General features: G+C 43.5%; 2 protein-coding genes across 3 annotated transcripts in view; both read right to left on the bottom strand.

Annotated features, from left to right (window-relative positions):
• The window catches only part of myo5b (myosin VB), a 50,116-nt gene extending 32,681 nt beyond the window's left edge, over positions 1 to 17,435 (bottom strand). For both annotated transcript variants that reach the window (XM_086299937.1, XM_086299938.1), the window contains exon 1: positions 17,314 to 17,435. In XM_086299937.1, the coding sequence (XP_086156063.1) occupies positions 17,314 to 17,343 (30 nt within the window). In that variant the 5' untranslated portion in view covers positions 17,344 to 17,435. The remainder of the gene's footprint in view (positions 1 to 17,313) is intronic.
• Positions 17,436 to 19,793: 2,358 nt separating this feature from the next.
• On the bottom strand, positions 19,794 to 25,058 carry cfap53 (cilia and flagella associated protein 53). Its single transcript, XM_086302450.1, has 8 exons — positions 24,825 to 25,058; positions 23,789 to 24,018; positions 23,074 to 23,247; positions 22,396 to 22,699; positions 21,942 to 22,160; positions 20,468 to 20,684; positions 20,228 to 20,330; positions 19,794 to 20,150 (listed from the first exon to the last, which is right to left on the bottom strand). The coding sequence occupies exons 1-8, from the start codon at positions 24,891 to 24,893 to the stop codon at positions 19,901 to 19,903; spliced, it is 1,566 nt and encodes a 521-aa protein (XP_086158576.1). The 5' UTR covers positions 24,894 to 25,058; the 3' UTR covers positions 19,794 to 19,900.
• Positions 25,059 to 26,691: the final 1,633 nt, after the last annotated feature.

Here is a 26,691-nt window from a genome sequence, read left to right as displayed (position 1 = left end):
GGAGCTTGTCGGGATTATCAGAAGTTCCTCCTGGACTTTTATCTGTTCCTGCAGATTAACACGTTTGCACTTCTGATCAAAGGAATCATTAACCGATTATCAGCTCTGTGGAAATTACCGCAGACGAGCTTTCATCTGAAATAATCCTGCAGAGGCATCATGACAGAGAGAGTAGCTCAGTCACATGATGGCATGAGACACCTGAACATACCTGGGTCTTTTATTAGAAGTAAAATCATTACTTTAGAAGAACAGACTCTGGGGACCGTGCTTCACTTTCAGGAGGAAAATTAGTTCTTGTCCTACTTTTGGGAACTCTTGGATGTTTTCCTGTTGGTTTGAAGCTGCTGAGCTTCTCCTCCTTTTGTTCCTCACAGACTGTCAGTGAGCTCCTCCCTGTGATGAGATTCATGATTCACACAGACTCATAGCAGTAGAGGAATCGTAGCGCCACCCCACCTTCAGTCTGGTGACTCCTCTGCCTCTTTGTCAGTGCAGCAGAGGTTACAGGTGAAGCAGAGTTCTCTCTCTAGACAAAGACCACCGAGCAGAACGACCCAGGTAACCCTGTAAAACCTGAACCATGAAACCAGCACCAGCACATGTATTAGTTATGATAGGCGTTTGTGCTACGATCATAATCTGACATACACCAATCCAAATGTTTCCAGATCCAGGCTGGTACCTGGGCTTCAGGTAAACTATGATCCTGAGCGCTGATCTGATATTAGAATCAGAATCTGTCTTCATGTGTAAGATGACATCAGGTCCACTTAAAGCTGGATCAGATATAACCAGCACAGATCAACGTCTGTGTTTATTATGCACATTTCAGGACCGCTGACGCAGCACCGGGTCAGCGCTGCTTCCCTCTGTTTGTTTGAAATCTTTTCAGACTTGACTGCAAACAGTGTTCATGACTGAGAAACTGCTGACGCTCACCTGTTTCTCTCTGTCTCTGTTTTGTTTGCATCATTACAGAAACACTGTGTTTTTTAAACTCCCTGCAGCTCCAGTCTGTGTGTGAGGAGGTGCATCACAGTGAGCCTGAGGGCAGGGAAAGAAAAGCTCAAGTTCCTGTAAGTAACACAGGATTGTTGGGTTGTTGTATCCTCAGACAGCTGATGAAAACACATCAAGGTTTAATCAGCCCACAGCTGCACAGATGTGTTAGTGCTGATCAGACTGACATCAGGTACAAACACGATCCTGAGCAGATCTTGTCCCTGTCTGCCTCTTTGACCCTCTGAACCCAGTGGACCTGCAGCGTGACCAGCCCAATATCGTCGTTTATGGTTTGTGTTTGTTCCTGTTCTTCATTCATCTGCAGCAATATGGTGTCACTTCCTCCTCTCAACAGACAAACTCAGAAAAATAAAGGAAGCAACATCACAGCATCTGCCTGCATGCTGAGTCCATTCAAACAATCTGAGGTCACTGTGACAGAAACTAATGAGAGCCGAGGACAAACATTCCCGCATTACATCACTGCCTTCAATGCAAATGCACTGCTGTGCACCAGAAGCTCGTTTCCATACAGTTTGCCTGTGTGACAGACAGGAATCACATGAGGTCACATGACCCGAAGCCACTGAAACACTCATGAGAGCAGCCCGGGAGTTCAGCTCTACTGAAACACAGTATACATTAGCACAGAGAGCACGGGGAGGCAAACTGATGGAAATCTCTGACGCCAGGCAGAAGGCAAATCAGTCCTGATGACATCATGAATATGTACATTACATAATTGAAGCACGCTCTGGTTACTTTCCATAGAAACAGGGGGAGTCAACATGTTCCCAGACATCCCACACAATCCCCACCCAACATGTTCAAGGTTCCTGTACAGCGAGCTCCTGCCGTCTCCTGGCAGGTAAACCTGTAACTGTGGATCAGTCCATGTTCAAAGCATGAAGCACACCGCAGGTGCACATGTGGAGAATTGACCCTGTACACGAGAAAACGCTAACTTCCTGGTTTGAGACCGGATGTGGGGTTGTACATTTCCGGTAGCTTTACTTTGCGGTCAATCGCTACTGCGAACATATACTCCAAAATCATGTCCAAAACTCGAAAACGGAAAGATCGCGTTAAGTTACAAAGAGCAGAAGGTGGGAACACTCACCACTGTTGTGTCATAAAAAATCTAATGATCAATTTTGTCGTCTAAAGAGTTTAGATCGATCAGTTGTTTACATCACTCAACACAAGCAGAACTGCATCACTGCAGCAGAAAACACATCGTCCACATTCAGAAGCACATCTCTGTATAGTGACTGGTCTTATGATTTAAACAGGCAAATGTTCAGCATTCAAACTACAGGTGAAGAATAGTCAAACCAGATGTTTCCCCCATTATGTCGATATCAGCTAGTCAAGTACACACCTACACAGCATGTTAACAAACCGTGAAAAAAGCCACACAAAAAATGAATGATTGCTGGTAAGGGTTTCTATACATTAGTATGTACGAAGGGTATGTTGTGACTTACCTTAAAAATTACAGCGGTCCCTCGCTATAACGCGGTTCACCTTTCACCTCGCTGTTTCGGATTTTTTAGTGCAAGTTTGCATGCTTATTTTTTTTTACGTCACATTGTGTCCTGCGTCCTGATCGCTGCAGACGATCTCCTCCGTGACGTCTCTCCTGTACAGTACAGAATCGCTGCATCGATCGCTAGCAGTGTGACTCTGAAGTGCAGTACTGTATGTCCACGATGTCCACGAAACGTTTTGCACCGTCAAAAAATAAAATTGGCTACTTGATTTCACCTATCGCTGGTTATTTTTAAAACATAACACCCGCGATAAACGAGGGACAGCTGAGAAATATAACATTTGAATCCATTTTCTCTTTTGCTCTGAGGCGCGGGGAAAAAATATTGACAAGTTGATGAACATCATTTACAGATATATTGTGTAAATGCCCAAGACATCTATAGGAATGTAAATCACCGCTTGATTCATTCATTTGCTTAACTTGTTTTGGACCATAAACCAGGCGCCGGAAACAAAGCTCCCCACAGGAGCTTCCGCACCGGAAGTAGCATATGCTAACGTGCACACAGTCAATAACATGCAGGAAGTTCTATAGCCCAACGTTTTCTGCCCACACTGGAGAGCCATCTTGGGGTTAAATAACATCAAAAAATGATTATTATGAGAAGCAGCAGATTTGTATAAGAGCTTACAGTTCTCACTGCTGTGATTTCAAAGCCAGCAGAAGCACTGTCCTCGCATCCTGGAGCTCTGATCTTCATCTGTGTGGCAACAGGCAGGTAAACTGTGCTTCAAAGAACCGAAACCAGCACAAAAATGTCGATTCAGGCTTTTTCAGCTCTCCCTAAACAAACACAGTTTCTCCTGCTCTCCGTCACCACATGCTTCTCAAACCGGAATACTATTACACACCATTTAAAGCCTCCTGAGACTGGGCAGGTTAACATTTCAACTGAAATCAGAACCACAAATACAGAAAAACACCAGGACATTAAAATTCATTACAATGCTGCTATTTTAACGTGAAGTAGTCCCATTGTGCTTATGCTCCTGTTCTTTATTCTTGGACCCTACTAAATGAGATTTTCATGAGTCACAGTTCAAAATATCAGAATCAGAAAGGGTTTTATTGCCAAATGTTGAGCAGGTTTACAACATTAGGAAATTGCTGCAGTGCTTAGTGCAAACATACTGTCATATAACGCTTAAATAGACATGAAAATAAAAATAAGAATAAGAATTAAAAGTGCTAAGTAGATAGATATATACATGAGTGCAGGTGGTGAACAGTGCCAAACATGGAATGCTGCAATAAATATCTGATACTGAGTAGATGGAGCAGCCTGTCAGTTTGACTTCAGTCTGAAACAAACTGTCTCTGCTGCTTAAACAGAGAGTGTGAACAGCAAATGGGCGGAGCTTCTATACCTTCTCTATGACAGCATCCAGATCCAAGAGCAGTGAAAAACTGACAAATGAGATGATGATGATTATTATTAGCATTATCATCATCATTAGAAACTTTGGTTTGTTTGATGTGAACAGGGTGTGACGTGTAACAGAACAACAGAAAGCTTCAGTCTGCAGGCATGAACTAAAGGACGTCTGACACAAAGTATGCTGTGAGCTCGTGTGTGATGGCATGATCTCTATCAAACAGTGTGTGAGTGCGGTGTGAGCAGTAAACGTGTGCGTGGTGTGAATGCGCTGTAAGTTTATCTAGGACACCATCAGTAATTATCCAATGACTGAGAAGCATGAAGTCCACATGCACAGCATCTCAGCAGGAAACTCAGCCAGTAATGAGGACACGGACACACACACACACACACACACACACACACACACACACACACACACACACACACACACACACACACACACACACACACTTCTAAAGTTGATTTGTTGTTGTTGTTGTTTTTCCTTCACGTCTCTGCACAGGCTAGCATGTCTTCAGCGGGGGAGGGACTGTACATGTATGTGGACAGTTACTCATTGTTTGTCCTTTGAACTCTGATAAGTTTCAATTCATTCAGCCGAAAGTAACACAACATGACAATGAAGTGAAGAAGAGCAGCTTAAAAGCACGTCTCCACAGACCGAATCTGAATCGTTTTACCCCCCAAAAAGTCACTGATCAGGGCAGAGCTGAGCCGATTTGTGAAAACATTTTCTTCCCACCTCTACAAGTAATCTGTAACTTGCCAGTGTTGTGTTAAAAAAATACTATTGAGCAAAAACAGCTGCTGGATTCAACTCCATGTTCAAACAATGTTACATCTACCCGCAGAAATGCACAACAGAGAAACTGCACAGCTCCAGCATCATGCTAAAGCTCTCTTCCACATCTTTACAAAATTTAAAGCTGTGGCTCAGACTCAGAAAGCATCTGTGTAAAAACAAATACAGCAGGTCTGATTTCTGAACGAAGCTGGGTTTAACTCTATCTCAGACTTTGTTTTCCTTCTGTGAGTCAGAAACGTGGACGGACTTGACATTCCGCTGCTGTGCTTTGTTTTGGGGGAGGGTTTAGGGAAAGAAGAGGACCAGCAGTGGAGGACAAGTACAGGTTTGGAATAAAAGACGAGCCTGCAGGGGAAGTGAAGGTGTTGGATTAGCACACACAAAGACCTGAAATGGCTCTGAGTCACGGGGCAGAGTTCACAGGCTGGTATTTCACTCTGAGCCTCTAACCTGAAGAATGAGTTTGTCTGTTTCTACATGCACAGATCAGGTTTCCATTCAGAGCTGCACAGGTGAGCGAAGTCTCCGCCCAGTGACGTGTCAGCACGGTGACATCAGCCCCAGGGTGAGTGCTGGGTGTGTCCTGCAGGAAGAAACAATACGACCTGTCGAGGAACTTTGACCTGCACTGAAAGCTCAGAGAGAAGAGAGGCCGAAGGTCGTACATATCAAACATTCACCCTGACAAAGCACATTACGACACTGCGTGTCCTTCTAATGTTCTCTAATCACACACTAGTGTGGTGCTAAAGCTAAAGGGAGTCTCCCTTATTGTTGCTACAGGAAAACGTCCTCTGAGGTTAGGCAATAAAGCACCACACATATACAAACACAGAGACAACAGCTGCTGACGTGATCCACAGTTCAAGCTCAGCAGGAGTGAGAGACTTCAGGTTCAGTACTTTGGTCCATTAACTTTTCAGTTGTGATTGGACTGTTTCAATGACATCACCCTGCATCATGCAGGTGGGAAAAACCCAATATGACTTCAGTGTTTCCATCAACTAAATGCAAAACCGTCTCACCGCGAGCACCTTTCAGTGGAAGTGAGGCAGCAGAGGTTCCCCTGACCAGCTCACCTCCTGGGTGTTTTGGCCTTTTCCAACTCGGAAAAAGCCCAGGAGAATGCCTCACTGTTCAGAAGAGCTGGAGGAGATTGGTGGGCATGGCGGGAGTGGGAGTCCTGCGTATTTCTGTTCAGACTGCTACCCCAAGACTTGTTTAGAAAATGGGCGGATGGACATCCTCAACTAGGGCTACATCCACACTAGCCCAGATAACTTTGAAAACTGCGTTTTTGTATAAAAACGCTCCGCATCCACACTTTCGTTTCCAGATGTTTTCACAGAGTTGTGCGTCCACATTGAAACGGACGAAAACGCTCACGTTCCAGTACTGCGCATGTGTGAAACGCAAGAAGATTCGGCCTGCCTCATTTCTGTCTGCCGTTTATTTACTTTCCAGCTCTTTGAAACATCGCGGCAAAATGTTGAAGAAAAGCACCGTTTTTAAATGGACTAACATGAGGTGGAGTTGTTGCTGCGAGTAACACAAAAGTACAAAGTTGCAAAAGCGAGTGAGAATTAAAGAATTTGAAGAAAAGCTCTCTGGAGCATGTACAGACTGATTTTAATCTTTAATAGGACTGTAAAAACAGAGCAAGCAAAACAACTGCTGTATAATGCCCTCTGATAATGCCTTAGTGTAATTGGTCACATGACTGCATCACATGACTAAAATGCGTCATCGGACCCACAACTCTGAAAACGACTGAAAACGCTAGTGTGGACGCAGAGTGTTTTCAGACGAAAACACCGTTTTCAAATCTAGCCGGGCTAGTGTGGATGTAACCTATGATGACAATGTTTCAGTGTCTATCACACCGCTCATAGAGGGTCGTATGATAGGGCAGTGGTTCCCAGACTTTTTTTGCTGGGCCCCCCTTTGTTTTACAAGAAAAATCTTCGCCCCTCCCCGCACAAACACATCCTCCAACCACACACATCCATATTTTGTTTTCAAACTGCATTGCGTTCATTTCACACCTCAAACAAACAAAAGTAAACTGCAATAAATTACAGGTAGCAATATAATAAACTACTAACTCTTTTATGCTACGTCCACACCTACATGGGTATTTTTTGAAAATGCAGCTGTTTTTATGCGTTTGGGTCTTTTGTAAACGGCGTTTCGAATCACCGAAAACACAGATTTTTTTAAAACTCAATTTTTTGCTTTTACGTGTGGACGAGGAATACAGAGTTCGTCACGCAACGTTAAAGGTATGTGCCTTTTTTCACATCACGCTGTGCGCCACATTATTGTTTACATGAGATGAATTGCAGAATGGCAGATAGAGACAAAATACTGTTAATCTGACTATCTGCAGGTTTTACAGCTTACATATACACGCAGTTACTGTCCCTCCATTTAGAAAGGCAGAGGCACGGTGTGATTATTTTACATGTAGTTGTTGTTGTTGTTTTTTTCCAATGTGTAATAATATTCAACATTGCTATCAATACATTTTTCAAAAAATGCCTCTCTGTGGAAAATCGGTTCAAAAAACAAACAGCTGTGGGATCCTGTTTGTCCGCGATTTGAACCGAGGGAACAAATCGTGGCAGGATCAGCCTGATATTATTTGTATCCAGCTGTAACTTTACTGTATAAAGAGCTAACATCTCCAAAATGTCAGGAGTAGTTAGTCAATACAACAAGTGTTTGTGAACTAAAAATCAAGAATGTGGGATACTGTTTGTCCGTGATTTGGAGAGCCCAGCGCTGCTCCCGACGCAGGGGAAACTAATTCTGTCGCAGAGACCTAACTTGGCACTTGTGTAGGTGAAGCCAAAGGGAAGATCTGCTTCACCATATTTTCTAGTCTTTGGCTTGGAAGGTTGGTTTGGAAACATATTTGGTGATGCTTCATCTCTGCGTTTGTGTGGGAGCCCTGTCAAAAGCCTGTCCATTATGCTAGCAGTGTCAAAGCGTTCTTTTTTTCCCCTTTTCTTTTCATACAGCACCCCCCCCCGCTATGGTTCTGTGATAGGGGGTCTGTATGCATTATCATAGGATCTCCCTTACGATATAAAGCATATACAATACATAAACCTTGAGGCGTCTGTCGTTGTGATTTGAGGCTCTATCGATAAAATTGAATTGAACTTCTGCTTCCAGCCTCATCAGTGAGGAACAGAAGTTAGATTGGTTACAGGATTAGTGGACTCTGTTTTCAAACAACCAGCTTCCTCCACCTCAAACTCCACGCTCGGAGAAAAACACTCTAACACACAGACAAAAGTTACAGAAACCATAACCATCAGTACACCGTGAAGTGTACAGTTAATCAGCAATAACAGTTCAAACATGGTCACCTCAACTGTCAGCATTCAGCAGTTCTGCCTAATGCTAATAACAACATTAAACTGAAAGCCTTTAATTATTATATCAAACAAACATTCACCGAGTTCAGGATCACTGGATTCTGTCACTACAAACTTAAAGGAAACATTTATGTTTGAGAAGCAAACATCAGAACAAAGAGATAATAAATCTCTTTGATAAATGCGACAGAAGTCAGATCTTTGTGTAGAAGTTTGCTCTGCCAGATTTGTTAGTTTACCTGCAGGAACGCACGTGGTAAAAATGATTGACACGCAGGTGGAGATGCCTATGACAGGCTAAACTGGACAAACGCAAACACTTAGCAGGTTAAGGTGAATGATAGTGTTAGCTTGATTGGTTTGTGACCGGAGGTGACATCATCAGTGAGCCGCCAGGGTGGAATGAGACCGTTTATTAATCATGCTCTGATCTTCATCCAAATCATCCAAAGACAGGTGGAAACTCTTCTTATCAGGCCCCCATTGAAGTGGGCGGGGTTCTGACAAGAAGAGTTTCCACCTGTCATCTCTCTGGATGGGTTATGTGAGTGAACATGGCTCTCTGCTGGCAGAATGTAGGGATCTACAGACGCTCCATCCACCTGCAGAGAGGGTCTGTTGGCAGGCTGAGGCAGCGTCCAAAACATAAATCAAAAAATATTTTAGTTTTTAAATACTTAAGTGCACTTGATTCATCTAAGAGTTCACCTGCATTTTGTTTATAATATGTGAGACAGGTGAGTGCAGAGGTTTAGTGCTAATCACAGACACATTCATGAGTCTTCAGGGTTTCTGTGAGCTGGACAGCACGCTCCATTCATCCAGCAGCTGCAGCGCTAGCCGAGCGCTGACAGCAGTGGGAACCAGAGAGCTGCAGCTCAGGAGGAGAGAGATGCAGTCTGTTTGTTTCCTGCTTCCTCACAGACCCACAGCAACATGTAAATCCACCAGCAGGACAGCTCCACCCACATTTATCAGAAATCACACAGACTTCTTTCCGGATACAAATAATTACCTGCATGTGTAACAGTCTGTTATTAACTGCTTCAAAACAGCAGACCAATAAATACATTTAACAGCTGGAATAGCTGACTGACAAAACCCCAAACAGCAGAACTGAGTGAGACAGACGCCGGCTCTGGAAGGGTTTATGTCACATTATTAAAAAAAAGAAATAAAAAAAATACTCGACTCCAGGGAAAAAAATGAAAATAAACCCACAATGCCTAATGAACAAAACTCTGAATCACTAAATATTGAGGTGCAGACAGACTCAACATTTTGTAATGAAGACAGCAAACATAACAAAGCTGCTTCATCACCTCAGCGGAAAAAACTCCAGCCACAACCAGCACCAGAAAGATTTAATGAGAACTATTAATATTCACCAATGAACAAAAGAAAAATGATCAAAACATCAAAAATATCGATTCTGAGTCCCAAGAGTCAAAGTTAATATGAGATGTGTGGCCTACTTTAGTTTGCCAATGATAATAAATAAATTACTGACATGGCAAAATAAATGCGTGAAACTGAGTCTGTCATCTTTCCAGAATCTTTATCCCTGTGACCCCTGACCCTTCGGTACCTGATGCAGGAACTCAGTATTTTTGATTTTACAATCTGTAGTGCGAAGATGCAGCTTCCTCAGAGATGGAAGGATCCAAAATACCAGTAATGTAAATTCATAAAGACTTTCAGACTTCTTGTTTTAGGTCATTATGGAGCCATAATCACGTAATCAGCTGGTCAATACAGCTTAGTGGGAAATGACTGAGCTGCTAGAGAGAACAACAAGCATACAAAAACAGAATAATAAAAGTCCGACATGGAGCGAAGTCACTGCTGCCCTGATCATCAAAGTGCGAGAAAAAGGAGAGAACCGTCCGAGTTTAAACCGCAGCTCTCTGGATTCTGGAAGACACTCTGACCACTTGGTGATCAACAATTGTTAAGATTAATCAGATTGTCAATCAGATTAATGAGTAAAGAAACTCGTCCCACTGCAGGCCTGATCTGCTCTGACTCAGCAGCCTCAGCAGAGTCCTGGATCTGAGTCCAGCAGATTCCCACTAGACCAGCATCACTCTGAGATCACCCTGATAACACAAACCCTCTTGGAGAGCCCAGCAATCATGACTCAGCTGAGCACAGGTGGAGCTGCAGGTGGAAACCCTCCCCCCAAATACCAGATTACTCAGTCTGATGAGGTTCAAAGTGGCCCCACTTAATGAAGCGGACCACCGAGCCCAGGAGGAGGATTACAGATCAGAGCTGACTCACAGATAGAGACAGACACACACACACACACACACACACACACACACACACACACACACACACACAGAGTCAGAAATCTGCGTCTGATTCTAATCTGAAACATACGCTCACGCTGTCCTCGGAGCAGAACTGCGACTAACGAGCTGTAATTAATCTCAGCTAATCCCGGCATGCACAGCAGAAGACGACGACTTCTCCTGAGTGAGTCTCCATCATTCAATCCAACCGCTCCTCCTCTGCAGGGTAGCAGGGGGGTGGGGTTGCATGGTGCCTGTCCTCGCTGGCTTTGGGTGATCACATCTAAACAGTGGCAGTTTCTCAGACAGGGGTTAAAAAGAGAGGTTACAGCTGAATGTGAAGGATGTAGAAAAGTGCTGCTGTCAGAAATGTTCGCGTGACTGAACTTCACTGTTTGTAAAACAATATTAAACATGACCGACTGAAAGCTGAATGGACTTCAGGGTTACGCCTGCACGTGTGTTGTTATTTAGTTTTTACTTTTCAGTTTTGGTTCCATTCCAGAGATGTCGTGATTTTTTTGGTTTATATTTTGATAGTTTCTGTTAATTTTTACGATGTGATTGGTATTTGTAAGACTGAAAGAAAGCCGGTGCTCCTAATCTCAGGGGCAGCGATCTAAGCAGAGAAGCCCACCCTCCTCCTCCACCCTTTCTAAGCCAGCAGGAAGATATAATCTCTGCAGTGTCCTGGTCTGTCCTGGGGTGTCCTCCCCGATACATGAAAAATAACACCGTGGAGGTGAACAGGAGGCGTGCTGGTCAGATGATTTAGCTGCTTCAACTGCCTCCTTTCAGTGTAGAGGAGCAGCAGCTGTACTCAGCAGCACGTACACATGGACAAGCTTCACAGATCTCACTGTTACTGCTGCAGGAACACAGACTCTGTGCCCACAGGTTAAACATGTGAACAGGTGTGATGACAGGTGTGATGACAGGTGTGCACCTCTCTCCTGTCCTCTGAACATACCTACAGCCTGCCGTCATTATTTACAGTTAGCTTTTTAAAATCTAGCTGATCCAGCGTCCAGCCTACAGGTGCTGCTGCAGCTCATTTCCCCCTTTTTTCTCCCAATTATGACGCCTTTAAAATGAGGTTTTCATCCTGACACCAACATCTGTTACAACAACTGTCGCAGTCAGAGTTTGTGACGTCACATAAATTAAAAATGATGAAAGAAAAGTGTTTCAGTGACTCAAAACAACATAAAACATGGAAACTTCCAAATGTGCTTTTTAGTTAGAAGCTACAGCTATATAAAAATGAACTGTGGAAACGTCCCAGCAACACAATTTGAAGATGTAGGCTAACTTTAGCCTATAGTCTTACCTAACCTAAGCTGCTAACTTCTCACAGATCCTGCTGTCACTTCCTCACAGTTCACATGAAATTTTGCTTCAGTTCAAACTGAAAGGTCCAAAAGTCAAAGTGAGTTTGGTGCAGAAGAGCTCTACAAAATAACGACAGTTAAAAGTACGTCTGGTGTCAGAGTCAAGGCCATCATTATCAACAGCATGTAATAAAAGGAAGTATCATCAGATTAAAGTTGGCTTCTGAGTTACTTTCTTCTCATAACAGCATGAGGAAGAAGACTCACTGAACTCCAGCACAGAGAATAAAGCCGAGACCAAGATCACAAAACAAAACGTCCTCACATTTTAAAAGCTTTAACTCTCATCTCTCACAGAAAGATCTCAGAAAAAAAAAGAACAAAAGTAAACTCATAACTTTCCCCCTGCTGTGAACGCTGACGTAACAAGACACTTTTCTGCCTGATTACAGTGGTCCAGGAGACGGTACAGACTGAAGGACTACAGGTGGGACTACAGTGAGTTCTGCTGCAGGAGGAAGCTCATTTAGTCTTTGCGTCTCAGATTTCAGACAGCCTGATTGAGCAGAGGTTTCACTCAAGCTGAGGTGAGGTTAACAAGTTCATGAACATTCAAACAGGTTCCTGCTGAGTTAATAAAGAGTCACAGATTAGACTGGAAGCAAAGCTCAGATTAAAGAGTAGAACACAACTAAGTCCAATCCTCGAATCAAAGAAATCCAACCATCAGAGGATGAACGGAGCCTGGCCTGACTGAACCCACAACACTGCTGAATCCTACAATCCCCACAATGCATTAGAGTCTCTCTGCTTTTATCCTTTTTTTTGTTTTGTTTTGTTTTCCTCTGGGCATTTTCTTCCTGTTGCTCATCAGCTGTTTTATGTTTTTATTCTCTCTCCCATTTCTGCCTGTCGGTTTATGATGCTGAAGAAAATTAAGTTGGAAGACAAACAACAAATTTAATGATCTGACTGCATGTGTGTGTGCGAGTGTGTGTGTGGCTGAAGGATGAAGACATTAGATAAGACAATGGCTTCATCTCTGATTTTCTTTTGTTGCTCATTGTAGAAAACGAGCTTTAATCATTAATCACTGACGTGCAGGTGAGCAGATGATGGGCTGTCAGTGATCTGAGTGATGAATCATCAGTGAGTGTAATAATGCTGCTTTTCCAGGCTGATAACAGGTTCAAACAACCAGCAGAAAACCAGCTTCCGGTCTCGCTCTGAAGGTTTATTCAACCAGTGATAATGCCCTGATCACAGAAACCGTCCAGCACGGCCTCACAGACAGCCTGAGTCCTGTGAACCACTCTGAAATCCAACACGGGTCCTTTCTAACTCAAATCTGCGCCTCCTGCACCTGTCCGCTCAGCCGCACGCAAGACTCCTTTCAAAAATTAGCCATTTTACACTAAAGTGTGCACTCTGTGGAATTTCTGAGGAAAAATCTCTTTAGTTTGCGTTATCCAGGCTTTACCTGTTCTTCTCTTACATTCAGGCCAAATAATCACATATAGCTCCAACGTTACTTCACTCTCCACCCGCAGCGCCATGAACTAATGTTCCAACACTAAGTCCCAACAGGTGACTCATCTCTTTAAAATCTGAATGAACACCGTGCTGTCTGGTTTGTGTGTCGGGTGTAACATAAATCATCCTCAGAGTTTAGTGCAGGTGAGTCCTGAGCGTCTAAAGGCGACGTAAGTGACGGGGTTCGGGCTGGAGCTGCTCCAGCAGGTGCGCGTTTGTCTGTTCCAGGTGAAAAGTAAACTCACCTTCGTGTACAGCTCGTTCACGGACATCGTGCCTCCCCGGTGGATCAAACTACACTAATAAGCTCCTCTTGTGTCCATTAATGATCCATTAGAGTCCCTCTGCGCTCCGGTTCGGTCCTAAACCAGCAGAGACTTTCCAGTGCGCATGCCCCGCAGCAGGTGTCTGGCCGAGTTTCGGTCACTTTGTTCGGTGTAGCGTCGGTCCGAAGGAGCGCGCTCCCGCTGCTGTTTCCTCCGGTAAAAACGAACCCTCGGGTACTTCAGGGTAAACTCAGAGCCGATGAAAAGGGTTCTAACCGGAAGAAGGATCCCGAAATCCAGAAAAACGGAAACGAAAAGCCTGAAGCGACCCGCAGGTGGAGGGAGGGAGGAGGCCTGTTCTTCCTGACAGCCGTGTTTTCCCCACACTGCCCGCTGATTGGCTGATCCCTGGCTCCAAGCCAGGTTTCAACCACACACACACATACATACACACACTACGCAGGGTGCTTCAACATGAGGCGTGGATCCCCACACAGGGTCCTGAGAGAAACCTGGAGGGTCCATTTAAAAAAAAAAAAATTCCCAAGTTAACATTTTATTTGAATTTCTATGAATACCATCCCTGTAAAAGTATTAACACTATGACAGCATCTCCAAAATTCACTGCCTCACACAGTCAGACCTGGTACAGATCTACAAGACTGATTCTGTTTGTGGATCCAGTGGAAATTGGCATCAATTCCACTGCCTGTTTATTCCAGTATATAGAATTATTTGTATGGGTCTAGGTGAATGGAGCAAAACCACTAAAATAATCCCACCTGCTTCTCTAAACTAAAGTCCCACTTTTATTTCACTTATTGCAAATCCAGCATCAATCATCTGTATGAACTGTAATAAAACAACATATATGACTTGCAGTCTTTCTCACGGTAATTCAGAGCCATCTATGGAGCAGGAAGGAAACCTCCAAGTTATGAGAAGTTCATTGGTAACATAAATACATAAAACAAAAACATACTTTTTTCTGCCTTCTCTCCGATATTCTTCCACTATTCACCAAATTTTGTATATATTATAATCAAATGACCTCTAAAAACCTAAAACTTCTTTTCTGTGATTAGCTGACACACCTTTGTGGGTGTGGCCACTTTAATGGTCAAACATCTGTAATTCTTTAATATTTCATCTAGTTGCAACCAAATCTGTTTATAAAGGTCAATATTCCAAATGCAAACTACTGACCTTGTACCAGTTTTACCACTAAGGGATGCTAATTCAATAGTAAATAAAACAATATAAACAGCAATTAGTTGAATATAATAAAAAAAGTAAAAAAATATAATTAAAAACAAACAAAACGAAATTGGTGGTCTAAGTAAGCATTGCAAAATATTGGAATTGTGGTGCTGTCACAATAGCACCATCATTTGGTCGATAAGAGAACTACCCTCAGAGGAACTTTGATTTTGTATTTTTAATCTTTCTTTTGTTTTGTTTTTTTTGATTATCTTTTCATGAAGGCTTCAGAATGACAACCAGAATGTCAAACAATCAGCCACAAAGAGAAGACGAACAGACATGAAAGCAAACAGGCTGCACACTGTGAGAATTAATCATTTAACGCTCGTCCACGCCTTCTCACCTGACAGCATTCATCCAAACGTGTCGTCTCATTCTTTCCACACCTTAATCTCTTAAGCCCCAAGCCTAACTGATCTCCAGCCTTTTGCCCCCGTATCAGGGGGCGTTGGGGCTTAAGAGGCTTTGTTCCACTTCAACTCTTTGTGTTTAAATTGACCACAAAAACTGAATGCAGTGGAACCAGAAAGAGGCCAGACCAATCAAAAGTGTAATAATGAGGTGGGATGTAAATAAATCCTGTGTTAACACCTGGTGTGTACTTAAGAATTTTTATGTTTCTTTCTATTTTTAAATGCAAATCATGTACTTTATAAATCTACTGAGCCCCGCAGGGGACATGGGAGAAAAAAAAATTAAGACGGACTTTTGCGAGATCTCGCAAAACTATCTCGGGATCTCGCAAAACTTTTGCGAGATCTCGTAAAACAAACTCGGGATCTCGCAAAAGTTTTAGCCGCATTCTTCCCGTTAGCTTCGAGCTAACGGGAGGTCGAGACCTACTACAGCCGGGAGGAATCGTGCCTCGACTCGTGTCTCGACCTCCCGGTCGGCTTCGAGCCGGCGTCCGAAGAATGCGGCTAAAAGTTTTGCGAGATCTCGCAAAAGTCTGTCTTAATTTTTTTTTCTCCCATGTCCCCTGCGGCGCTCCGTATAAATCCATTTATTTTACAGTAGGGGTTACACTGTAGGCTGAAACCAGCAAACATGTCACACCAGCTGTAATCCTGTAACCTGTAACCTGTGTATGTCAGTTAGCCTGCAAAAAAACAAACACAAACAAAACACCATTAAACCTTATTTTGGGATAAAGCCTTCAAACCTCTGAAGCTTGTAGACTAAAGACTGTGTAGTTTTTATGTCTTGGTGATCACTGATGTGGAATTTCTGTTATTACTGTTAATTCAGTCTTTTAAATAACTGCCAGGAGGAATTTCCTAGACTGTGGCAAGAAGAAGCATCAGCCTGCACAGCTGCAGTTCCCCTAATGGCCACTTGAGACTCCAGCATTGAGTCAGTCCCCATAGTCTCCCATGTTAAAATGGTTGGCTTTACTGCAGAAATAACATGTTTACAGGCTGATACAGGAAACTGTTTTGTTACTACAACCTATTTCATCCTTGCTGACTTTGTGAAGACTGTTGGGTTTGATCTAATTATTACAGTTTGCTTTAATATGGTGGTGGTGGTGGGGGTGGCTGTAGCAGCTAGCTGTCTGCTAGATAACAGGACCTCTGTGTTTGTGCTGTTGGAGGCAATTATCTGACCAATATCATGGCTGCTGTGAGGTTAATTATTGTCACAGATCGCCAAAATTCAAGGAATGTAACTTAGTGCTAACATGCTAACTAGCATTAGCTGGTCTGTTTGCACTCCACCACCTCATCTAAATGTGGTCACTCCAGAAACAAAAAGCTAACACAGCAGGATTCAAAACCAAAGGGTGCCTAAAACCAGTCTGTGCGTGAGACTTTGTAGACATAAATCTAAAAATCTGAATCTGGAGAGAAATTATGTCCTGTTATTACAGATGAAGCTACACAGTAGCATAGAAAGTAAATGAGCTCCAGTCACATTATTAAAAATATAGTACTTTTGCTTAGATTATAGTAATACTTCATCACTGAAAGAGCACTACGCTCTAAACTGCTTCAACATTTTGGGTCTTTGTCAATGTGAATGTTTTGCTTCAGTGCAGTAAGACTATCCAGCTGCAGTATGGGAAATTAGGATTTTTGGCTGCTTTCTTTGTGTCTCATTCAGGCCTCTAAGAATCCTTCAACTAACTAATTTATCCTTTTCTCTTCAGACATGTTGATAAATCTCTCACAAACAAGGTCAAACTAAAAAGTCTATCGAGCCAGAGAAGGATATTTGACCTTCATGCACCACCACCCATAACATTTATATTTCCTGTAATATCTCCTCACAGACATAAAATGTGAGAGTATAAAGCTGGTTTTACATAAAATGTTCTTATGTAAGTCAGACCTTTCCTTCTGATAACACATCAGTAAAGTGTGTCTGTTATCAGAGATGTTGTGTAATGCCGACAGGCTGATAGTGAACGTTATAGAGAATATTTTGTGTGAACATTAACCACAGATATGAGCTCTTACAGTGAGTACAGAGGCGATAACAGGTCCTTTACCTTGGAGTAGGGGTAATAATCTCTGCTCATCCTCTCCGGCTGATAAATAGATCCTCATGTGCTGAAATAAGCTGCATTAGATCCTGTGACAGTGATTGTGGGAAGCAGCAGCTCGTCTCAGACCTGTCTGAGCACAGCTATTATTCTTACTCAGCTAATGAGTCCACTCCCAAACCACTCCTTCTGCTGGTATGAGGTGTTTACCTGCACATGAGTCTGACAAGACGCCGGTCCACCCACAACAGGCTTTATCACGCTGCCACAGCCGTGAAGGCTGTGAAACACAAGCGTGAAAAAGAACAACAGAGAACTTCAACAGGCTGCACACGGAAGAAGAAATCTCACCACAGGCTGACAGTCCTGTGACTTTCATTAATGTTCCTGAACCTGTGCTCCTCTGACATCAGTGAAATATAATGTGGCACTAGCATTCATGTCACTGTTTTCCAGCCTTGTTTCATTCTGGGAACAGAGGAGCTGTGCACTATTAACAGTTCAAAATAATCTTTACTGGTGCTGCACAAATCACTGTTCAGTCCTGTGGTCAGTCTGTGCAATAGAGACACAGTTAGTTACACAAGAAAATGGACAGTATAAACATGTAAGCATTTTTTACTCTTTGACTCTACAAGCGTAGCTGTGCATGATTCAGAGCTTTGGATGAGCTGATTTCTTTCACCAGTTTTCAGAGGTGTGCTGAGGAACAGCAACAAGTGTTTCAAGCTTACTTCTTAGCCATTTGGCAGCTGCCATGTTACTTTCTGTGGGACCAGAAGCAACCATATTTAGAGGAAAGGGTGGAGTTTGAAGAAAAATTCACTGAGGTCAGAGATCAGGTGAGCAGTAGACTCATTTTGTCACAGAGTTCTATTCAGTCAGACTCCTTTTTTACTTCTTTTTCCTGCATAGTAGGAGTAATGCAATGCTTCACTTTACTGACCTATATGCTGTGTCCATCTTTGATATACAGTTTATGTTTGGTTTACAAACATGATCAGGTGAAACAAAGATGAACTGAAATAAATGAAAATATTGAGTTAAATATGTTATTCAGGTGAGTTCAGGCATGCAGAGACCGTTTTTTTTAAGTCATTTTGAACTTCAGGTGATTGTTTTGCTGTTTCTCAGCATTCTTAAAAAAAAAAACCCAAAAAAACCACTGTGGTCTTGCTGAGGTGTTCATGTTATTCTGTCCATCCCACCTCCAGCTATGATGTAATGATTAAATGATGCAGAGTTTATTTGTGCTTGCACAAGTTTACCCATGAAAACCTCAGCATGTGTCAGAGTGTGTTAGTGTGACATTTCCTTAAGATGATGATTGAAAAACTTTATTAACACAAGCAGCAACAGTATGTTGTTAGTAACAGACTCTAGTGTACATTAAATACTCATTAACTTCTCCAATTAGTGATTTGTAACAATGATGTAAGCATATGCAAAGTGACAGCATTACAGTAGGGCCGGATTAAACGCTAAGCATGGCCCCGGGCAAAGAGGTGGTTTTGGGCCCCGCATAAAGGGAACGTTAAAGGAAAACTAGTGTGAACGATTCTTGGACTGACTTAATGGAGTCAGGCTTAGGATCTTAGGATCGAGACATTTTCATAGTGTGTAATCCAAACAACACAGCAGATTATTAATGACAAATATATGAAAAAGAGGCCGGGTACAAACTCCGCCAGAAGAGGAGGTCACGTCTACCAAAGGTAATGCAAAAGCCATTTGGAGCAATCTTCAAAAAACAGTCAAATAGTTTTATCCATTTATTCTGCTTAAACCTCCCATCCTACCTGAATATAGTCATGTAGGATGAGGTTCGAATAAAATAAGCGCTTTATAACGAAGAACCAATATGCTGCTAATAAACAGAAAAAGAAAGGTGAGTATGTGCACCTTCATGTTAAGTGTTACCTGTTCATTAAATACATTAAAGACATGATGCTTGCTGAGCTGGAGCTTCATCCGGAGAGTCTTCTGTCAGCAGCTTGCAGTGATGTTCATAAAGAAGAGTCATTTATAATTATTAGAGATGGTTTACAGTGAGTCACCCAGTTACATCAAACTGCTGCTGTTGCTTATTTTCTTTTTACCACATGACGATTCTTTCACAATAAAAGACTGAGATGTTTTGTAATGTGGCTCTCTTCCCTCTCCTTCAGTAAATATTACCCAACAGAGAGTGTGAATCACAAACAGGCTCCTCTGACATCACCCACCCCATCAGTCACTTCACAGTGAAGCATTTAAAGGGCAAACCAAAGCAGCACAACTCTGTCACCTACTTCAGGTGTTTATTATCATGATATAAATAAAACTGCTTCAGAGAACCGCTGTTATTAATACCAACATGAGCTTAGGTATTAAGTGTTATTTTTCTGTATTCCAAACTTTTTTCAGCTGTGATTCAATTTCTTTAAATTTAAATAGTCTGAACAGCTTCACAGAAACATAACCAGACTAAAACTTCTCTTGAAATCACTCTTTTTAATGAATTTTGTGTGTTAAATAAAAGAGAAACATCCAAACAAAATACACGTGGAGGAAACCTGATACACACCCCGTCCCCCAATTAAACTGTGGAGGTTCAGTAGTCTGTAAGCCGGGTCTGGGGTGCAGACCTGGAGACCTCCACTCTCCTAAAAGGGTGGGTGCCAGCACTGTGGGACATAAATCTGGACAGTATGTGCTCTTTCTTGGTGCTGAGGAGCTGCTCCAGCAACAGGCCCTGCTGGTGCTCCCGCTGCTCCTGAGCCTTCAGCTCTGAGTGGAGCTGCTGCTGCTGCTGCATCTGAGCACGGAGGTCGGCTTGGTATGCTCCAGCTGCCTGCTTCTGCCTGTGGGACGGACAGACAGTAAGTCAGACACACGGATATCAGACACACGAACAGCACTCGGCCGTTTGCTGACCTACCGTCTCTTCTCCTCCTCCTCCTTCTGATTCTCCTCCTCGATAACTCGCTCCAGCTCCTCACACTCCTTTTTCACCTGGGCTTGTTTCTGCAGATTAGCATACACTGGAGTGCACAGACACACACACACACACACACACACACACACACACACACACACACACACACACACACACATTAAGTGAGCATTTAAACACTGAAACGATTAAAGAATTCAAACCGAAGTATAAAAACTGCCTCACATTTGTTCTGGATCTGCAGGTGCTGCGCCTCCATCACCTCCTCTATCAGCCTCTTCCTGGCCTCCCTCTCCAGCCGGCTCTTCTCCTCTCGTTTAGCCCAGACCTCCTTCAGCTGCTCCTCTATCAGCTGCTCCATCTCCTCCTCCTCTTTCCTCTGTCTCTGCAGCTCCTCGAACAGATACTCTCGGTACCTGCGCTGCTCCTCACGCAGCTCCGCCTGAATGCACACACACACACACACACACGCACACACACACACACACACACACACACACACACACACACACACACACACACACACACAAGCATGCACGTGGTAAATCAGATGAGTGCGTTCTCGTGTTCATTCACAAGTGAAAACCTTTCTCTTCGCTGCTGAAAACTGCAAATACTGTTCTCCATCTTTTATCTGAATTTCTTGATTCTCATCACCTCACAAGAAATACGTTTTATTTACATTTTTTCCAATTTTGAAACATTAATTTAATCTTTACTCTGTGTTAGACCATACTGATTAACTTCAGCTTGTAGGCAGCTTCAGGTCCTTAGTAAATGTCTGACCTGCTTCATCAATGTTCACTCTTGTGTCAGCTACAGCTGACTGCAGTGCTCTGAGGCCCCCTGCTGGCCTGAATGAGGAAGTGCACTCACTGTGGCTAACACTGCCTGAATATTTTCATTCCTCCACTGAAGTCATTTGAATTTGTCTGAGAGGATCAGTGCTAAGAATCAATCTGTCACTGAACCATAGAAGGAACAGCACAGAAAACTCATCCACCAATCAAATAATGTTCATTCATCTTCTGAGTGCTGTTCCTGAAGTTCAGGTCTCAGGAGCAGTAGTCAGACCCCCCAGACCTCTGCAGTGTGTCCTGTGTCTGCACTGAGGCCTCCTCCCAGCAGGAGATCGAACACTTAAACCCGGTCGTGTCTGAGCCTCCTCATTCCACCTCAGCCTGATCCTTTTGATGCAGGTGAACAGCTCTCAGCTTCATTCTTCTGGTCTCTACCCAGAGCTCGTGGTCAGCTTTACTTTTACACTCAGTTCTCTTTTATTACCAAAGCAGTCTATCATAGCATCCACCTGCAGTCTGCTGCGCCGTCCTTCTCTCACTGAAGAACAGGAGCAGAGACACTTATAGCAGAGTGCTCTCTGACCTTTTACAGCTGAACACATGACCTCAGACATGTTAATGCTATTTCCTGCCATAGTGCTAGTTTGAGGCCATCCCTTAATCAGATCAGCAGAACTACATAATCGGCACAAAAAAAAAGAAGTGGTTCACAAACTCAGTGATAAAAAGCGCCCTGACTGAAGTCCAACAGCCACCAATCTAAGTCTGTGAGCATCCTCGAGAGGACACAGATCTCATCTTGTGTTAAACCCCAGTGTTACAAACAAGAGAACAATCATTTATAGAATTGATTTTACATTTCCTGGCTCAATCCGGCCTTGATGTTCAGGTTCTCTTACCTTCCTCTGAGCAGCTCCTTGTTTCTCATCTATTTCCTGCTTGAGCAGTGCCTGCAGGATGCTCATGTCCAGCTCCAGCTCCTCGCGCTGCTCCCGGGCCAGGCGCTTCATCTTCAGCCTTAAACCATGGTCCAGCAGCCGCCGCTGGCCCTGCTGTGCTTGGAGCTTCTGCTGCTGCTCCCGCTGCTCCTGCAGGAGGCTCGTCTGCCGCTGCTGCGCCTGCACGCCACACAGTTATCATACACTCAGTTACCACGTCTGCCAAATGTGCAAAAGGTGAATGTGTCACAGGTGAATGTGTATGAACAGGAGGCTCCTGGGCATGCTCAGAATGACCCTTTAAATCATCTTTCAAGCATCAGAATGATCTGCAGTGGTTGTGTGTGTTTGTGAGCTGTGTCTCCCCCTTGTGGTGATTTGAGATGAGTGCGACTGTAATGACTGAGGAACAGACCAGAAGCCGGGCTTCCTCTTCTTTCAGCTCCCTCTCCCGCTGCCTCTGCTGCTCGGCCGCCTCCATCTGCCTGCACAGGATGCTGCGCTGCTCCTCGTTCCTGTGTCGCCGGCTCTGGGCTCGAGCGCCCTCCAGCTCCTCTTTGGCTCGCCCGTCACCCGCCCACAGTTCAGAGAAGAGCAGGTCCTCCTCCTGCTGTCGCCGCTGTTGCGCCTGCCGGCTCCTCACCTGAGCGGTTCGCTCCTGGGACACCTGCTGCTCCGTGAGCCTGCTGCAGATGCTGCGCAGCTCCTCGCACTGCTCCCTGAGCACAGCAGTAACCACACAGCTGAGACTATTCATTAAAAATTAAAAGGATTTTCTGATGTTGGTTACAGGACTGCATCAGCATTTTAAAGTCTAACTTTCTGAACTTGTTTTTAAGCAGCTTCAGTTCAGGTAGGCCAAACTAGCTTCCTGCCTCGAGTTGTGCTCCCGTTTAACTTGTTCCAGTGTGAATCAGTAGTTTGAAATGAATTCCTTCAGGGGAGTTCACTGGCTCTAATATTAATGATTTATCTTGGGAATGTTTGTAATTGAGATGAATATTTGTAACTGTTTTCTGCTATTTAATTAAAGTGAATCACCATCTCTATAAGACATGCTGCGGTGGATGTTTAGGTGGAGGGTGCAGGGTACCTAAACTGCTGCTCCAGTTTCTCAGACACCAGCTGCTGTCGCTCGCTCTCTCTCTTGTGTCTCAGCGCTTTGGCTTTCTCTCTCATCTTTGCCTCTTTCTCTAATGTTGTCTCCTTTTTCTCCTCCATCTCCTGCAGGAACTGCTGCTCCTCCACCTCCAGCAGCTCTGCCAGCCTTAGGACACGATTGGGTGAGAAAGATGTCACAGCAAGCACAGACTGTAAATACTGTATCCCACCATCCACTCAGCACCCTCCTCTGTCACACCAACCCTCTGCATGTCCTCCTTCACTACATCCATGAACCTCCTCTGAGGTTTTCCTCTCCTCCACTCTGCTTGCACTTTCTTCTTCACATCTTGTGCACCCTTGTACATTGGATGGTTGACCCCAGATATTTAAACTCATCCACCTTCATCTGCTGCTTGCATGTTTATCTTTCCACCTGTGTGCTTATTCCTCTTATCTCCAGTTCTTCTCTCATCTCCAGGCTCTCCTCCACATGCTCTCTACTCTCACTACAGCCGAGGATTAAAACTATGATGCATTATTATTCTGAGCTTTAATAATCTCTGATTTTAGGTGGGATACTGGATGATGAAAACCGGTAAAAAGTCACTTGATTAGCAGGTACTAAGGTTACATGTGTGTTGTGTAATCAGAGTATAAAGTAATCTGAGTACTAAAGGTGCTGTGGGTGGACTTTGTCATCAAACCTGCGTCTCCTCTGCTCGACGTCAGTCTCGTGCTGGCTCACGGCGGCTTGGACTCCCCTCTCCACGGCTCCTTTCAGGAATCGCTGCTCCGTGTCTTTCAGCCATGACGTCTTGATGTTGCAGCTCTGTTGGTACTTGGAGAACTCCAGCACTTTGTCTCGGGCCGCGTCCTGCCTCTGCCTCTGCAGCATCAGCTGCTCTGCAGGCCTCAGAGCAGGAGGCCGGGCTCTCTGAGACACCACACAGATCCAGAACAACAACCACACAGACAGAAACTGACATCAGTAACACTGCAGTACTGTGAGGAGTAGTATTCATATTTTCTACTCCACCATGGAGAGCCTTCTGTCCTACTGCTGCACACTCTGGTTCAAGTGCTGCACTTTGGAGGACAAGAGGAAACTGCAGCGGGTGGTGAGGGCAGCAGAGCTGGCAATTGGCACTTCACTAACCCCCCTCAGAGACATTTATCCTGGCAGACTTCAGAAGAAAGCCAGCATCATCCTCAAAGACCCCTCGCAACCTGGACACTCACTCCCACTTACTTACGCTATTGTGTATTTCACACGGAGAGATGCCAAACTGCCTTTCATTGTTCTTGTAACAGTGACAATAAAGAGCTATTCTATTCTATTCTTTTTTAATCTAATCTATTCTATTCACTGTAACTCACAAACATATCTTACGCCACTACTCCTGTTTAGTTACGTTGCAGGTTAATACTGAAGCAACGGCAACTATAATACTTTATAGATTTACTCTGAAATAGGACACTTTGCATAGTAAATGGTAAATGGACTGGTGATTATGTAGCACTTTCTTCTCTAAGAGATCACTCACAGCGCTTATACCTTCACACTGCAGAAATTGTACTTTTACTTAACAGCAGTATAAGTGCTATTACTTTAAATGTTGCCTTTACACCGCTGCATTCTGTTGTACTTTTACCCTGCAGTAAATTTACCTATTTACCTTACTATTATGGACCATTTTTACTAAAGGCGTGGTGCTGCTTCTTTGTTGGTGTCCCTCTTACCACAGCCACAGAGTGGGGCGTGGGTCCGGTGATCTCCCTGCACCTCGTTCTCCTCTGACTGAGCAGCATCCCGCGGGATTGGGCTCTTGGTGTCCGGGGGTCTGCCTCTGCTCTCCGGTTCACGACTCTTCGTTTCAGCTCTCGGAGCTCCGTAAGTCTTAGTAAAAAGTTAAAACACAGAGGAGACCTTCGCTTTCCGTTACCATGGAAGCAACAAACGGAGAAGACGTAGGTCACAGCTCACTGTATGCGCATGCGTCACCGCAGCCGACATGCTGCTCCTGTGCGTCAGCGGGGCTGCCCCGCCCCCTAAAGCACGAGAGTGTAACGTGTGAAGTTTTGGAGTTTTTTTTTGTAAGTTCTTTTTATTTAAAACGTTTTTTTAAGTGAAAAAATGTTTTTAAATCATAGTATGGTAATTATAGCACACAGTTTGGTTTGTTTCAAAGTCTGACTTAATGCGAATCGTTCAGATCGTTCTGCCTCCTCTCTGCACACCCACGAATAACCCTCTGCAGGTCGGCAGCGACACTAAACTTTATTTGTTACTGTGAGTCACCTCAGCCCCGTTTAACACTTTTGATACTAAGGTAATTTAGATGATTTAGGATGAGTCGACACAGTGAAATATGTGGTGATATATATCACTTCCATCATCTTTCATCAGTGACTTAAATTAAAACCCTTATCTTGTTTTTCTTTGCCTGACATGATCCACAGTCAGCTTTGTTTAGTGAAAAAAATTTATGAAACATTTTCATAAACTATTATTTAATACTGGAAAGTTCAGTAAACTTTCCTTGAAATTAGGTTTAATCCCCTGTAAAATGTGATGTGTAGAAAAATGCTGTCTTTAGTTTTACGAGTAATGCACAGGAACATCTCTATGTTTCAGCAATTCTTCTAAGTCCATAGCCTGAAATCACAGCCAAATACGGTGTTCACAAGAATGAACTTTTAGAACTTACAGATAGGCCTGTGTGCCACAAAACATTACTGCAAAGATGAGAACACTTCACTCTGAGTGACATTTAACAATACACTGACTTGTTTTTCAGCTTCACTCATAGGCAGGATGTTTTTAATTTTAGTGATACTGATCAGACAAGAGGAAGCAGTCCAGGTTGGAGGTTCACTTAAAGCACTTAAGTAAGTAAATGTACACAGTGGTCCTATCGACGTGCTCATTCAAGACAGTGAACGTGGACAATATGTCCTCATTTTCTTAACAAAAACTCATTGTTACACACAGGTGCAACATAAAAGTGATGCACGTAAACTGATTTGTACATTTATCATTTCATGTTCTCTTTAAAATCCACCAAGTCAACAGTAAACAGCTGACGGTTAGCTTTAGGGTTGGGTGTGACTTAAGTCACAAGGTAAAAAAGGGAGATTTTCAGAAACTAGAACTTTGATTTTAAACTGAGTCTAAGATATTTTGGCAACTTCTATTTGAGTTTAATAAACCCAACCACTTCCCCTAAACCTATCAAATACCTGGTGGATGTGAAAAGGTTATTTACGCAATCATATACTGATATATGACCCTGGGAAACATAGTCATGATTGCATTCACATTCAGCTTAACCCAAAGAAATGGGTTTTGTGGTTCGGACTCCTTCTGACATTTCTTTGGAGGTGGAGGAACATCACAGTAATTGCTTAAAGGAGCTTCTTCGACATCTTTAAGAGTTCTAAACAAATGTCTGTCCTCCTCCAGAAAATCTTATGTACGCAAACGCGCGTTGTAACTTCTTATCTTGTGGGCGTCTTTTATTTTGACAGCGCATGTGCACCTGCGGATCACTTATGTGCAGCCCTGTCTATAACTACCTAAGTTATTTAAAAATTATTATCATTTAAT

This window comes from Aulonocara sp. 'chitande type north' Nkhata Bay, linkage group LG7, assembly GCF_057382095.1.
Source record: "Aulonocara sp. 'chitande type north' Nkhata Bay isolate Kocher_YH1m ecotype deep benthic linkage group LG7, A_spYH_male_GT1.1, whole genome shotgun sequence".
NCBI classification, from domain to species: Eukaryota; Metazoa; Chordata; class Actinopteri; order Cichliformes; family Cichlidae; genus Aulonocara; species Aulonocara sp. 'chitande type north' Nkhata Bay.
The sequence above is the reverse complement of the archived record's forward strand: the minus strand, read 5'-3'. Positions and strand labels throughout refer to the sequence as shown.